General features: G+C 36.1%; 1 protein-coding gene across 1 annotated transcript in view; it reads left to right on the forward strand.

Annotated features, from left to right (window-relative positions):
* Window positions 1-368: 368 nt before the first annotated feature.
* LOC141445447 (proton-coupled amino acid transporter-like protein acs) overlaps window positions 369-16,479 on the forward strand; it is a gene marked incomplete at its 3' end in the record, with an annotated part of 41,804 nt that continues 25,693 nt past the window's right edge. The window contains 4 exon segments of the mRNA XM_074111292.1: window positions 369-475; window positions 5,621-5,725; window positions 13,171-13,321; window positions 15,029-15,150. Coding sequence (XP_073967393.1) covers window positions 456-475; window positions 5,621-5,725; window positions 13,171-13,321; window positions 15,029-15,150 — 398 coding nt within the window.

Genomic DNA, 16,479 nt, shown 5'->3' on the forward strand with positions numbered 1-16,479 from the left:
AATGTAGGGTAGCACACAACACTAACAACATCGCTCTGTAAAGGTACGTTCACACACATCGATGACGCAGCACGAGTATTTAACACCGTTTTCCAACTCGGAGGTACCGTCCAACCACTATCCCGGTGGCGGACGCAGTGCGCGTGTTGCAGCAGCCGCTGAGTCGCGTTGCTCCGAAGACGAAGGGCTACGGATTAGCCCGAAACATGTCGAGCTAAACTCGATTTAAGACGTGAGTTATCCGGGTCATTATATTTAATATAAGTAATCTTGAGTAATAAAATAAAAATAATGATGCCTAATTTCTTTTTTTGAACGTACTCGTGGTCACCCTAGCAGCAGGTAATCTTTATGAAGCGCTCAGTAGATAGCCGTCATTCTTGGTTGCCAATCGCTTGTTATAAACGAAATGTGAAAACATACGGAGTGTACCCGCGTGATTTGTTCGTGATAAAATGGATCTTACTGACTTGAGGTAAGATGCTTTATGGTTCGATATCTGGATCAATATTTTTTTTTACATTTCTTAGTAATATAAAAGTTAGTGAAAGTTTTTGGTTACAAAATACGTCTCGATCGCGTTCGCGTTAAAATCTCAATTTTTATGGAAACACGAACACCGCCACTAGCGGAACGTTTGCGATGTTCGAGTTTCCATTCAAATTAAGATTTTAATGCGAACGCGATCGAGACGTATTTTGTAACCAAAAACTTACACTAAGGGTAAGTACTGGACATGTCCGAATCAACCCGAAAGGTGAAGGTGAGTTTCACTACATTTTTTTTTATTCGACTGGATTGCAAACGATCAAGTGGGTCTCCTGATGGTAAGAGATCACCACCGCCCATAGGGTTCTCTATCGTTTGCCCGAATTTCATATGCCCGAATGTTTCAGAATTTTCATTTGTCATAAAGTAATTTATTTCTTAAATAGTAATTTCTTTAGACGTGATATTAAACTAACCAAACCAAACCTACTGCATTCATATGATGACATTTTAAAAAAATCTGAATACAGTACCTACGGTTCTATATATTTTATGGCAAACGCTGGTATGGCAAGAGAAATTTGGGCAAATGAAATTCGGGCAAGTAAAGGTAAACGCCGCCCATAGACACCTGCAACACCAGGGGTATTGCAGATGCGTTGCCAACCTAGAGGCCTAGGATGGGATACCTCAAGTGCCAGTAATTTCACCGGCGACGTTGCGGTTTGTTTGATCAACTGCATTCATTGTCCCATCAATAGTCCGCAATGTAACGCAGCTCGCATGCAAGTTCTTGCATCGTCTAGTAGGGCTTACTACGACACCGGTTTGTTTTTGTGTGGACACCTCTTTAATTTATAAAGTAAGCGACCTGCCTCAGTTTCGCAAGGGTGCAACTCAGAGGTGGAATGGGTGGGTTATCCCTCAACCGGTTTCTGCGGTGCTCACTGCCTACAGTGGCGTAGATATGTCTAAGTACCTGCCTGAGACAGTGGGACCTTATTCTGTTAATAAAATGGCATTAGAAAGTGTTCCATAGTTTAAAAACTCTAAGCCACACGAGGGACAACTGGAAAACAACTTTTGTACTATGTAAGGAATAAAGAAAAGAAGAAATAGTCTAAATGAGTCACTGAGTACTTGAAACTGAAGCGCTAAAAAAGGTTTTTTTTTTTAATTCAACCCAAAAAGGTAAATAATGGGTGAATATTGTGTGTGTGTGTATGTCTGTTACTCCTTCACGCTAAAACAGCTGGACGGATTTGGATGAAATTTCGTATGCAGATAGTTGGATATCTCGAATAACGCATAGGCTACTTTTTAACCAGATATTCCCACGGGATAGGAATATAATTTCGAAATAACAACAAGTCCTAGGCCTAGAGACATGAAATTTGGAACTGTTGTTTATACAACGTCAATAAAGACAACGATATGTAATTTTCTACGGAAATTTTGTAAAATCCCAGAATATAAATTCAAGTGCTGTATCTTTATGATTTACGCGTGCGAAGCCGCGAGTAAACACAGGTTTGACATACAATTTTTCTTAAACGCAATGAGGACTCGACTCGGAAACTCCTCAGTACAACTTAGGGCTTCTAATAGCCACATTCATAATTCCTTACTGCCCTTAAGACAAAATGTACTATTAAAACGCGACGCTAAATTTCCAATGAACTCAATCTTAAAGGTATTTAGCATTTCATTAGACACGATATTGCTACGGAGCACGATCGCGTGATTCCGATCTTAAAGGCAATCAGTGGTAGATAAAACCGAACCGTAACTAGATTCCATGGTTTCCAAGTTTTTTTAAGTTGGCATTTTAATGAATCTCACTAATTATAAACGCGAAACTTTGTATAGATGTCTAGGTATGGTACGGATGTTTGTTACCTTTTCACGCAAAAACGACTCAATAGATTTTATTCAAACTTTACAATAATGTAGATCGTACATAAGAACAACATATAGGCTACTTTTATCTCAATACTCACAAGGTAACGGGATACAATTTTGAAATCTCAACCACTGGGTGAAATTTGGCACGATTTTTTTGAAATATAACTTTAATGAAACGACGTTTGGGATTTCCCATGGATTTTTTGCGTTACTCCTCCACGCGAAAACGTCTAGAAAAATACATAATTTTACTTTAACGTCGATATTTCCACGAGACCGGGATAAATAAGGGTAAATTTTTAAAAAGCCTGTCTTAGTGCACCCCTGGACCTTATAAGAAACCTACGTGCCAAGTTTGGAAACTTGAAGCTCAATACGAATGAACGGCCTATAGTACAGACTGAACAACTTATCTGTGAATTGAAAAAGTTTTCATGTCGATCGCAATACAGTGTCACATTGATTGGTCTGATTCACAGACTCAGTTGGTCGTAAGTTTAAAATAGTAACACAATTCAGTTCGCTTCATCCACCCCCCTAAATGAAATTGCTAGCGACAGCAGCGATTTAATTGGAATTGGAAGAAAGAAAGAAAAACATTTATTCGTGACACAATTTTTTTCACGAAATGGTCCCAACTCAGCATGATGTCAACCTTGCGGTTGCGGCCGACGCTGGTCTTCCGTTGGAACCATTTAGATGAGTTCAAAGTAAACGCCAACAATTAACTCGACAACTTAAATTTTTTTATCACAATGCCCAAACATAATGTGATTTACAAAATTATTATTTATTCCACTTTTATTTTACTTTTAGTAATAATTTTAACTTAGTTCAAGATATTATTTAGTGTAAATAATCAAGTTTATAGGTATTTAAATATAACATTTGTATCAAATAAATAACAAATATTTTCAACATAAAAATATACCTTAACGACACAAAAAAGAAATAAACAAAATGCACAACGTCTGTATAGATCTATTGCCTTTGTCAATTATTAATTGATGACGTGGCATTATAAGTAAAGTAAAGCAAAAAAGTACTCAGTCTGTGGACGCCAGCCTGAATTCAAACTTCAAAGTTCGTGGTACAAGGGAAAACGAAGTTCCGAATCATCCATTTCCATCTCACCCAGCAATAAATTGCTTGCATTTTACTATTTCGAGCTCAATTTAAAATAATAACGCAGTATCACCAAATTCTGTGAAAACAGCCTTACACTTTTTGTTAAACTGAACCCGTCTTGTACGAGTACCACTCGCACTTGGCCGATTTTTTCCTTTTGAGGTACGAAACCCTAGAAAAGAAAGAACTAAGTTTGTTTCATTTCCAATACAAAATGATAGGACGAAGCAAATAATCACTTTACCAAGTGATAACAATTTCGCAGCTTTAAGCGAGGTGATCACTTCAACAAACGCAGGTACTTTAAAGACGATAACAATAAAGACAAGATTGAAGTATTTAACTTTTTGAACAAAGTCCATTCAACGAGATTATTTGCTGGCACAGATTTCACAACACCAAGATTCAACAGTGTCGGGATAATTAAGATAAAGTTGATGAGCGCTATCTTGGAATTAATTATCTTGCGTTAACATGATTGCTATAGTTAGCAATTTTAGTTCGTAATATTAGACTATGAGCTTTATTTAAAAATAGGTATGCTAAAGAATTAATCGCTCTTTGATCAATAAATCGTTGGAGATTCTCAATTAGTCACAATGCAGTTTTTGAAACATGTACAAAGAAGCCCTTATAGGCTCACCTTATTGCCAGTCTGTTAGTAGCAATACTCTTTTTAACTCCAGAAGCAAAAGGAGGGGTGGTATAAGTTGGAAGCCAATATCTGTCTGTCAACGTAAAAGCGAGGTTCATTGCGGTGGTGGTGTGATTATAGATGTGAAGCAAGTGGAGCTGATTACTAACATTTCTAGCTTAGCGGCTAGAAACGGCTTAAGGCTTATTGTCATTTTTAGCGATAACTATAGCGGCTGGAAACGGCTGCTTACATTTCATTGTATATTCACATGATTTAGTTATTTTTTTTGTTGTTTTCTTCTGATTTATTTACTTTAGGATACATTTCACATAAATGACATTAGCATCTGTATTGAGTGTTAAAAAACTTACAATTTTCATACAAAAAGTGACATAGCATTGGATTAGGAATAGGACTATTTTAATAATTTATTAACCGACTTCATTTGTGAGAAATGTTTGGGAAATATAATAAGTGCTACTGTACAACAAAAATAAGAGTTAAACAATAAAAATGTAATAAAAATCTTTTTTTCTTCGATGCTCAAGTCGGGTAGCTACCCGGTATCAAGTTGCTGGTTATTCGTTTCTAGCCGCTCGTTTCGGTAACTACCGGCTTACAAGCCGCTGGTTTACTATAGGTGCGATGGTTTCATTAGAATGGCTTCAGCCGTTTTTGAGATGTTGAACTTTTTAATGACAATGTTGTCCATTTTACCCGACTGCGAAGAAGGAGGGTTATGTGTTTGACGCGTGTGTATGTATGTATGTATGTCTATTCCTATGTCCTCTCGTAACTACTCAACGGCTGAACCGATTTTGATAAATGATACGTCATTGGATTCGTCTTGATGACGCGAGTGAAACTGGGTACATGAAATTCTTGAAAAATCAAAATGGCTGATTTTTGGCGCCAAAATGTAAGTTTTCAAAAATGATTTTTATTCAAATGGGGTATCAAATGAAATCTGATAAGTAGCCCATTCTAAATATATATAGGTTATAAGTTTTAATCTACCATTTTCACAGAACTATTAAAAAAGTGTAAAATAAAACAATAAATTAAAAAATCAAAAACCCGACTGCCTAAAAATACTAAAAAGAAGAAAACAAATCTAGTGGGCTAGAACTTTGTTAAGTAGCTTAAATCGTGACGCTGAAAAATTCTTACCTAATGGGTCCCGACTGTTGAACATTAAGTTAGCTACTTAACAAAGTTCTAGCCCACTAGACTTGTTTTCTTCTTTTAAGTACTTTTAGCCAGTCGGGTTTTTTGATTTTTTTCAACTTTTCTATGTTAGTCAGATTATTCTTAAATACTATGCAATACTTTGGAGTTTGGAGCCGAGTTTCTAAGTTCACTATTTCTTTGTTTTGAAAAGTATTGATAAGTGGTATAAGAAATTAGTCAAACTCAATAATCAAATCATATTTTTATGACGTTATTTTTTTTTATTTTCAGTCCTTCACAGACACAGTCAACGGTAACGCTTAAAAATGGCGACCAACTGGGATCGGACAACACATACAATCCGTTTGAACATAGAAAAGTGGTTCACCCTACCTCGTATGTATTGTTTATTTACTACTACCCTACCTACCCTAAAAAGGGTTATGTCGAGCTAAACTCGATTTAAGACGTGAGTTATCCGGTACAATATTATTGATTTTAGGGTTAATTTCATTTTTGTAAACTTCGTGCTGTACATTTTTATAATTTATAAGTAAACTACCTTTTTTTTGTAATTGGGTAATTATTTGAGGTGTAAGATAAATGTTACAGAAATAAAAACACACATTTTGATGTGGTCTGTTTTATTTTGAACATAAGGATATGTACGATAAGATGCTTTATATTATAAGAGATCGATAAAGTTTATTTTGGTTAAAAAAGGCAAAAAATCCAATTTTAACGGTAACGAAATGAGCATCGAGACCACGAAAAAGAACATTTTGATTATTTTAAAATCTTATAATTGTACTATTTGAATGAAAATCCGATCATAAGAAACGAATAAGCATTATTTAATTAATCAGGTATCAACAGAAATAGACAATCGATATCTATATAAAAAAAAATTAAAACTTGACCACGAAAATGACGACTTCAAATTGTCATTTTTGTAACCTTTTAAATACTATCTAGAAATTACTTAATTAAAGTAAGATTAATAACTTCAACTCACAAACCAAAACAGTTTTCAATACCTTCCCCCCCGTGCAGGTCTACGGTAAAACAGAACGAAATTATGTTACAACGAAACAACACAACAAAATGCTCCTCTAAATGACGAAGTTTTCTTTTAATATTTAGATATATACATTTCACACGTACATTCAGGGCAAAATAATTCTTGAACCTCTCGCCAGTTAACAAAATTGGCGACGCACTGGTCATAATTCCTATAACCACACCTGGAGCAAATGTTGTTGACGGTCAACCATTCTTCGTTTAAATCAATTAAATCAATAACGGCATAAACGATTACACTGTAAAAAGCAGAAAATTCTATAAAAAGTGTTCTGTATTTTTTCTACTTATAGGGAAAATCATCTTTTTCGTGGTCTTTAATCAGTTTCGTGGCCCATAGGACCACGAAATTGAAAAGCTCTTACTTTCGCGGCTCTGCAGTAAATATCCTATAGGTTTGAAGCAAATGAAATCAATATTGAATAACTTAACTGCAAATGACACAGCACCAGTAAAACGTTATATTTATTTACCCAATACGTACCAAGTCGCAACCGTAACGAAAATGACGCTCGATCTTTGACGCAAATCTAACTGAACCTTTATTACATTAATTATAGATAAATAATTATGACTTGCGATAAACATTATACGTTATATTGACGCAGTCTTATTTTCAAAGTTGCTTATAGTTAAAAAAGGATTTACAGGAGGTTTGACCTCTTTTTTTTGTTTAAAATATACTTAATAAGTGTGGCTACGAAAATGATGGTGTATTTTGGAACAACGGGGAAATGTAGAAAAAAATAGTCTTATCAATGTCGTAATTTTTTTATGTTTGCATGCATGGTATATCATATTATTAACATTCAATCCATGTTTTAAACAGCAAGTTTTTCTATACCTTGTATTATTTACAATACTACAAAGTAATCAGGGATAATCCGAACCTGACCACGTAACTGACTTTTGTGCAGAAAATTTAAGTTATTGTGGAAAAAAAGATAAAATAGAATAAAATGTATTTACCACAAGTTTCAGTGATAATATCCTAAGCAACTTAAAAACAATAAACGATATATTTCTAATTTTATAACTGAAAATTTGAGTCTGAACACAATTGAACCTCTCGAAATAATAACCCAATTTTACAATTTACGGTCAATCTTTTCTTGGAAATGCTACAAGCTCTTTAACAGTATTTTATGAATATGACCTCATCACACAACGTTAAGTGTACATAAGTTTTTTCCTATTTACCGCCAAAAGCGCCACAAAAATTAAATTATTTGCATTATCAAGTTCGTGTTTGTGTCACATATATTATTTCCATCATCATCATCATGTCAGCCGAAAGACGTCCACTGCTGGACATAGGCCTCCCCCAAGGCTCTCCACTTAGACCGGTCTTGTGCTTTCCGCATCCACCGCGATCCCGCGATCTTAACCAGGTCTTCGCTCCATATTGTTGGAGGCCTACCGACAGCTCGTCTCCCGGTCCGCGGACGCCATTCGAGAACCTTCTGACCACAACGGCCATCAGTCCTGCGAGCAATGTGCCCCGCCCACTGCCACTTCAGTTTCGCAATTCTTCGAGCTATGTCGGTAACCTTAGTTCTACAGCGGATATCATCATTTCTGATTTTATCCCGCAGAGAAACCCCGAGCATACCCCTCTCCATAGCCCTCTGAGTGATTTTGAGCTTTCGCATGAAGCCCATCGTTAGCGCCCACATCTCAGATCCGTATGTCATCACTGGCAGCACACACTGGTCAAAGATTTTTGACTTCAAACACTGCGGTAATTTGGGCGAAAAGACACTGCGAAGTTTCCCGAACGCTGCCCAGCCGAGTCGAATTCGACGAGCTTTCTCTTTCTCGAAGTTGGACCTACCGAACTGGGCCGTTTTTCCCAGGTATATCCGCCTCCGATATTATTTCCATAAGCGTATTAAATTTTAATATAATCGATAGAGAGCGGATTTGAAGTAGCGATTACAAGTTTAATGTGGATATGACTAGTGCGATTGGTTAGATAGATAGTTAGATTTATTAATTAGATACCATATTGTTTAATTAATTGTCTTACAGTTATCTTATTACTTACTTATTTACTTACCGCAAAGCAATCTTATAGATAGTTAAATTCAATAAGTGTTATTCTTGCAACAAACTTTATGTAAAGAAAAATATTCTATTCTATTAAAAAGAGTTTTATACAGCTCAAACATAAGAGATCCTATTTATTACGCACCTTTTGTCAAAAATAAACACTAACTTGTATGTACTAGTCTTATTCATATTAAACTTGTAATCGCTACTTTAAATCCGCTCTCTAATAATCGATGTACCTAGTGTATGTAGATTTGAAGAATATTTGCTGTAGGTATACAGTTAACCACTTTGTTTCCTAGGCGACCACAGAACCTTGTATTTGTTCATTTTTACGTCATCCAATAAGCATTGCTATCTAATTGCAATAGACAAACTAACATTATTTACTATGCAAGGTTCTATAGAATAGTTTATATAGGTTGACTGTACGGTACCCTAGAAGCCCTTTTGTACGGTTATCGCGGTCCCGTTCCCAACACAAGGGATACCCATATTATCGATTTAGAAATTTGACTAAACACAGATTAAACTTTCCTCATCATCTAGTTGACAACCTAAATTAAACTTCCTTCTATCCATTAATTAACTAAGATAATCGCTTAAATTCTGACATCACTTTTCATCTTACAAAGGCGTAACAGTTGTTTTTGGGCATCCGGTAGTGTTTATCCAAAACTGATCATTGAGCTACAACTTGCGTAATAGTAACCAAGCAATAGATTTCACACTAAGCCTGTGCCGACACGGGCACAGAGTATAAAGTTTGTATCGATACAAACTACAGCGCGTTTTATTTGTGACAAAAACCATGTCAAATCTGCCAAAACGCGATGAAAAGAGATGAATGAGGATGCGCGCATCAAGAACGTGCGTCGTCAGTGGGATAAAAAACGTCGTGTGGAAGGTCTCTTAGGTCCCAGTGGCAATCTGTTCGATTTGTGTGGTGTGTTTACTTAAATAGGTATGTATAGTATCATCATCATCATCATCATGTCAGCCGAAAGACGTCCACTGCTGGACAAAGGCCTCCCCAAGGCTCTCCACTCAGACCGGTCTTGTGCTTTCCGCATCCACCGCGATCCCGCGATCTTAACCAAGTCGTCGCTCCATCTTGTTGGAGGCCTACCAACAGCTCGTCTCCCTGTCCACGGATGCCATTCGAGAACCTTCTGACCCCATCGGCCATCATGTATAGTATAGATAGAGTAAACTAATAAAGTTTGTGTGCCTAGTGTGTTATGTAGGGTTTTGACAACGCGCCCCGCAATCGCGAAGATCCGGGTTCGATTGTGGGCTTCCATAATTTATTTTCTGATTTTTCAGATCTGTTTTAGTTACTTTTCTTTTAGAGCAATAGTTTATATAAAATAACATATTTTTTAAATCAATGATTGACATCAATTTTGGATATATTAATTAATGATTATAAAATAAAGCTAAGTTTTAATTAATATACATTTAAAGTCTAGAGCTCAACAGCACAAATAGACAACTGTCACACTTCGTATATTTCAGGTATATATTTTAATATATTTCAGGTCCTCTATATCTTAAGATCTTCCAAGTCATGATCATTATTTTGATTCCAAATATGTTTGAGTTACGTTGTCTTTGTGTGTTTCATTGATGTTATAGTTAAATTTAGTTAATAAATCTTTACCTGCCAAAAACTAATTAATCCGCCTCTACGAATATGTCTAAATTTCCCAAGGGAGACCGAAACAAAAATGTTACTTGTCATCTACTATTAACACAATTTCGGTCAAAGTGGTTATCCGACTGTTTTAAAATTGAACCCTTATAGTTTCGTCATGTCTGTCTGTCTGTCCGTCCGCAGCTTTGCTCAGAAACTATCAGTGCTAGAGAGCTGTAAATTTGCACGAATACTATGTAGTATGCAGCAAACATGCCGACAAAATGTAAAAAAAAAAATTAAGTGTAGACGTAAAGCGGAGGTGTTATTTTTTCTCATCCAACCCTATTATGATGTGGGCTATCGTTGGATAGGTCTTTCATTGGAGGGTTGTAAAGACTTACATAGTAAAACAGTACTTCCACTAGGTTCAAGGCGCTACCTACATAATAATTATGTTGTGCTCTGAAGCTTCCTGAAATCGTGTACAAACTAAGAATTAATTAATTCAGGGAGGCAGATCGAGCGTGGGTATGCTCGGGTACTTATTAAAAAAGCGGCCAAGAGCGTGTCGGACACGCCCGAAATAGGGTTCCGTAGCTATTACGAAAAAAATAAGTAATATTTTTCTAAGGATTTCGTATTTTGTAAGGAATATTCCAAGTTTAGGTATATTTTATACCTTAGGCTGCTATTTACTCTTAAACTACTAATAATTCTCAAGAAAACAACCGTTATAGTTTTCCTTGTAAGTTTGATATACTAACTACCATCCTGATTTTTTTTAATTTTCCACCCACCGGTTTAGATTTAACACTCAATTTTAATGAAAATTTGCAATTTATAGTTGAATATTTTGCAAACACGTCACTGACTCGAAAAATCGTTTTAGCAACCCCGTAATGGGTTTAAAAGACCTATCCAATGATACCCCACACTACAAGGTTGGATGAGAAAAAAAAATCACCTCCGCTTTACGTCTATGGGAGCTAACCTAAAAAATATTTACTTTTAATTTTTTAATGTACCATTTTGTCGGCATAGTTTACATATATATATATACGTGCAAAATTACAGCTTTCTAGCATTGATAGTCCCTGAGCAAAGCCGCGGACGGACAGACAGACAGACAGACAGACATGGGGAAACTATAAGTGTTCCGTTTTTGCCATTTTAGCTACGAAACCCTAAAAAGGTTATTAACCTCCCATAGTAACCTTGTCAGCAGCAATATTATCTCAAGTCAGTGTTCCTTAATTGATTTCATCAATAGGGGAGTACTTGAAAGGAAATTGGCCTTCAATTTCACGAATTGTTTATGTTTGATTGGGTATCGCTTTCTGCTTTGTTCACTGTTTCTATGAAGATAACATTATCTGCAATGAGGGCTATAGGCTAGAGGCGCTAGTGTAGCGTGAGGTCTCCGAAATGTCAAATCTCATAGTTTTTGGGTGAGCTACGCGGGTTTATTTGAAATTAGAATAATTTTGTGAATATTTTGCAATATCTGTAATTAATTATGGCAAATATGCGTTCCGGGGCAATGAATGTCTGTGTTTTGAGACAGTTTTGTCTTTCGGAAACCTTTGTTCTCCCTTTTTCCGAACAAAACGGGGACTATGCAACACTGTGGCATGCTCGATATTTTTATGGTACGGTTTTAAGGTGTATTAAATATGATTGTAATCTAAACTTTGTTTTCACGCCCGTAATAACAGACTTTGAAAGCCATAACTTAAAAACTTCACGCAACAGTGCGCCATTGAGACAAAAAACGATAGCCCTCTTTGAAACCAAATTTAAGGACAGTTGCCACCCTGCAGAGTTGCTTAAGAGCGTAACTGATATATAATATACTATAATGATGGATATTAGTCATTGACATGTGGGGTTTATTAAGGATTGGCGTTATAGCACCTAAACGTTGGTGTTGCCATGCGTGGCGTGCTTGACAGAGCCTGAGATCTGGAGGCGGGAAAAACAACCGTCAATTGTCAGTTTATTAAATTAAGGGGCTGTTTCACCATCCATTGATTAGTGTTAACTGACGGTTAAATGTGAAGCCGTCTCTGTCTATTCGATCAAAACAAATAGAGACGGCATGCCATTTAACCGTCAGTTAACACTGACCAATGGGTGGTGAAACAGCCCCTAAGTCTGGCCCGAGTCGACAGTCTCGTGTGCTGTTACGCGTTTCTTTATTATTAACACTACTTAGGCTTTTCTTTAACTTACTGTGAATTGTTGTGATAATTGCATTACAAAGATTTCACGGAATAAGTGCCGTATTGTTTTGGTTTTATATTGACTGTAATGGACTTTTGTTAGTTCTCCAAAAATAGTTTCGTTCACTGCCCAAATTCCATTTATTTTCTTACATTTATATTCCAGGGTCGGATCGTCAGGTCGGGATAAATCTCGAAATATCAACCTCTAGGATCCGATTAATCAAATTTGGCATAGCTGTTTCATGTGCAACGTTAAGAAAATTCACGATGTAATTTTTATAAATTCCCATGGGAATATGGAAAATCCTAGAATTTTAATACAACTGTGAGAAGTAATACGAGTACCTAGTTTACGAGAGAACACCTAAATATTCCGATATATTTAATTCCGAATTTGCTACTTCCGCTTTCAAAACTCCGAATTTAACAATTCCTAAAACATATAATATAAATATGGATTACTTAAAAACAAGAATTTCAAAATATCGTTTTTTATCTGATTTTTATTATAATAATAAATAATATAATAATATTTTATTTCCTTTTTACAGTAGGTTTATAGATTCTAATTTTTAATTAATATCAATCAATTTAGGTATCCGCGCTTAACTGCGCGAACAGGAGCTCCATCGACCTTGTCACGTTGGTAAAAATGAATAACAGTTACTAGTAGTATAAAATATTAGGAGTTTTAAAACATTCGGAATTATTAAAATCGGAATTTTAAATTCGTGATTTCAACTTCCGGAATTTAGTTTTTCGTAATTTTGTAGTGCACCCTGTTTACGCGTACGAACGGGTAAAGTGTACATAAAGTAAAATAATTTTACTTTGCTTTCTTACAGCACGATAGGATCCTTCTTCCATCTCCTCAAGTCTTCCCTGGGCTCAGGACTGCTCGCAATGCCGGCAGCCTTCAAACACACCGGCATCATTCCCGGCTGTCTGGGGACAGCCCTAGTTGCTGTAATTGCTACGCATTGCGTGCATATTTTGGTAAGATTTTGTTTAACTATTTTAATACAGAAATTGGCTTTTCAAACATACTGGCATCATTCCCGGATGTCTGAAGACAGTCCTTGTTGCTGTTATTGCTACGCGTTGCGTGCATATTTTGGTAAGATTTTGTTTATTTTTTTTTATAATGAATTGGCTTTCAAACATACTGGCATCATTCCCGGATGTCTGAAGACAGCCCTTGTTGCTGTTATTGCTACGCGTTGCGTGCATATTTTGGTAAGATTTTGTTTATTTTTTTTTATAATGAAATTGGCTTTTCAAACATACTGACATCATTCCCGGATGTCTAAAGACAGCCCTTGTTGCTGTTATTGCACTACGCGTTGCGTGCATATTTTGGTAAGATTTTGTTTAATTTTTTTTATAATGAAATTGGCTTTTCAAGCATACTGGCATCATTCCCGGATGTCTAAAGACAGCTCTTGTTGCTGTTATTGCACTACGCGTTGCGTGCATATTTTGGTAAGATTTTGTTTAATTTTTTTTATAATGAAATTGGCTTTTCAAACATACTGGCATCATTCCCGGATGTCTAAAGACAGCCCTTGTTGCTGTTATTGCACTACGCGTTTCGTGCATATTTTGGTAAGATGTTGTTTAATTTTTTTTATAATGAAATAGGCTTTTTAAACATACTGGCATTATTCCCGGATGTCTGAAGACAGCCCTTGTTGTTGTTATTGCTACGCGTTGCGTGCATATATTCGTAAGATTTTGTTCAACTTTTTTATATAGAAATAGGCTTTTCAAACATACCGGCATCATTCCCAGCTGTCCGGGTTCCCGGCTACGCATTGCATGCATATTTTGGTAAGATTTTGCTTCACTTCAACAGAAATAAGCTCGCGTTTGACCACATTAACACACGATAGTAAGCGAAGGTGTGAACTAAGATGGACTACCCTAGATTTGATTAAAGATGTATTACCCTAGATTTGGTTAAGAAACGTGGCATGATATGGTGTAATTTATTGAATCAGGCGTTACTTTGCGGAGGTCCATATCAATGAACTAAAAAAATTTCCTTGCTCACCCGCGACCTTACGATAGCTAAGCTTATGCAAAATATGCGTGTTCATGCAGTTCCTCCACCTCCACACTGTAAGAACACACACAAATCACACAAACCCATCTATCACCACCACCACACTACACTGACGCGTTTCGAACTCAAACAGAACTCATCTTCAGAGTGACACAAACGTACACCATGCTACCAGTTGTTAGACTCTAAACTATGCCGACAAAATGGTACAATAAAAAATAAATATATTTTTTTTGTAGGAGACGTGAAGTGGGGGTAATTTTTTTTCTCATCCAACCCTATAGTGTGGGGTATTGTTGGATAGGTCTTTTAAAACCATTAGGGGTTTGCTAAGACAATTTTTCAATTCAGTGATGTGTTTGCGAAATATTCAACTTTAAAGTGCACATTTTCATGAAAATCGAGCGTCCCCCCCCTCTAAAATCATAACCGGTGGGTGGAAAAATTAGAAAAAAATCAGATTAAGAGTAAATAGCAACCTAAGGTATAAAATATACCTAAACTTGGAAGATTCCGTATAAAATACGAAGTCCTTAGAAAAATATTACTTTTTTTTCGTAATGGCTACGGAACCCTATTTCGGGCACACATGCTCTTGGCCGGTTTTTAATTTATTCCAGTTTATTCTTTATTTCCAGGTATGCACTTCGCGGGCACTTTGTGAAGAAAATTGCGTGGCGTCGCTTAGCTACTCCGACACGTGTGAAAAAGCATTTAAAAATGGACCGAAGAGACTGAGACGGTTTTCAATACACATTAGGTAAATAATGATCTAGACAGGAACTGGCGACCAGCGCCGTGTGTTATTTTACCCGAACCATTTGGAGCCACATTTGACCCCCACATAACTCAAAAACTATTTCACATAAACGTGTCAAATTTGGCTCATTTATTGAGACTTGTGAGATACATATGTGCTGGGTATTAACTTTACTTTCAAACATGGCCTTAAATATGAAACACCCATGTATGCTATATAACTATGAAAGATTATGGAATTCTCGGCCTGATCCTGCAGCCAGGATATCCAGCACACTAGTATATACGCTCTATAAAAAATAATAGCACATATGTCGTGTTTGGATTCGTTTTGATCAGTATTTGATTCTACATACCATTGCATTAATGTTGGCAACACGACGAGCTGATGCTGCAGCCAGGATATCCGGCACACCAGTATACTCTTGAAAAAATAATAGCAGATATATGTTTATTAAGGTTAGGTTATGTTTGTTAAGGTTAGTCGAACATCCATATAGTGTTTATGGATGTTGGACTCACAGGTTACAAGGTTCTCGACTCTATATATACAGTTGGTAAAGTTCAGTTATTTTTCTAAGCCCGTATTAGCTGCCGGGGCAACAATGTTCCGCTTCGCTCATTTGACGACCACTTTGCAGAATTGTATTGTTTTTTCAGTTCTGTTCTATTTTTCATAAATTCCGCACGACAATTTATTGGCTGAATGTCACTCGTAAAAAAACCGGTAAAGAGTGTGTCGGATATACTTATAGCGGTGTTCCCTGAAATCTAATATTCTATTTGTCTATTTATCAAACACAAAAATCTTCTCAAACTCAATATTTACTCTTTTCTATCATCATCAAAACGAAGTTTAAAAATAATGCAGTAAAAAAAATATTTAGTGTCAAATAAAAATGATCCCTTTAAAGCCTACGACTGATTTTACTATACCTGTTGTTTTTAATACACAGCGCAATTGTTTTCTGCAATTACTATGTAAATTTGTAAACACAAAACGAAATTATATAAAAAATAAGTTTGTAAAAATTTCAAAAACCTCTAATGAAAAAAGTGCATTTTTGAGTTATCACGTTAAGGACATTCAGTGGAACATAGCCTTGCCAATTTATTTTCTTTTAGATTGTAGAACCTGGTTGACGTAACCCTATAAATGAACTTATTCGCAAGAATATAATAACAACATAAAAAACATTGTAAGTTTAGTTTAACGACTGTTACAAAATTCGTTGAAATAATAGCTGGGGCAATGGACGCAGTTTTATTTTCTTATAACCGGTAAAATATTGTTTTTTATCTACTTTGTTATAGGTGTACCTACTGGTTT

The sequence above is a fragment of the Choristoneura fumiferana genome, chromosome 2, assembly GCF_025370935.1.
Source record: "Choristoneura fumiferana chromosome 2, NRCan_CFum_1, whole genome shotgun sequence".
Taxonomy (NCBI): Eukaryota; Metazoa; Arthropoda; class Insecta; order Lepidoptera; family Tortricidae; genus Choristoneura; species Choristoneura fumiferana.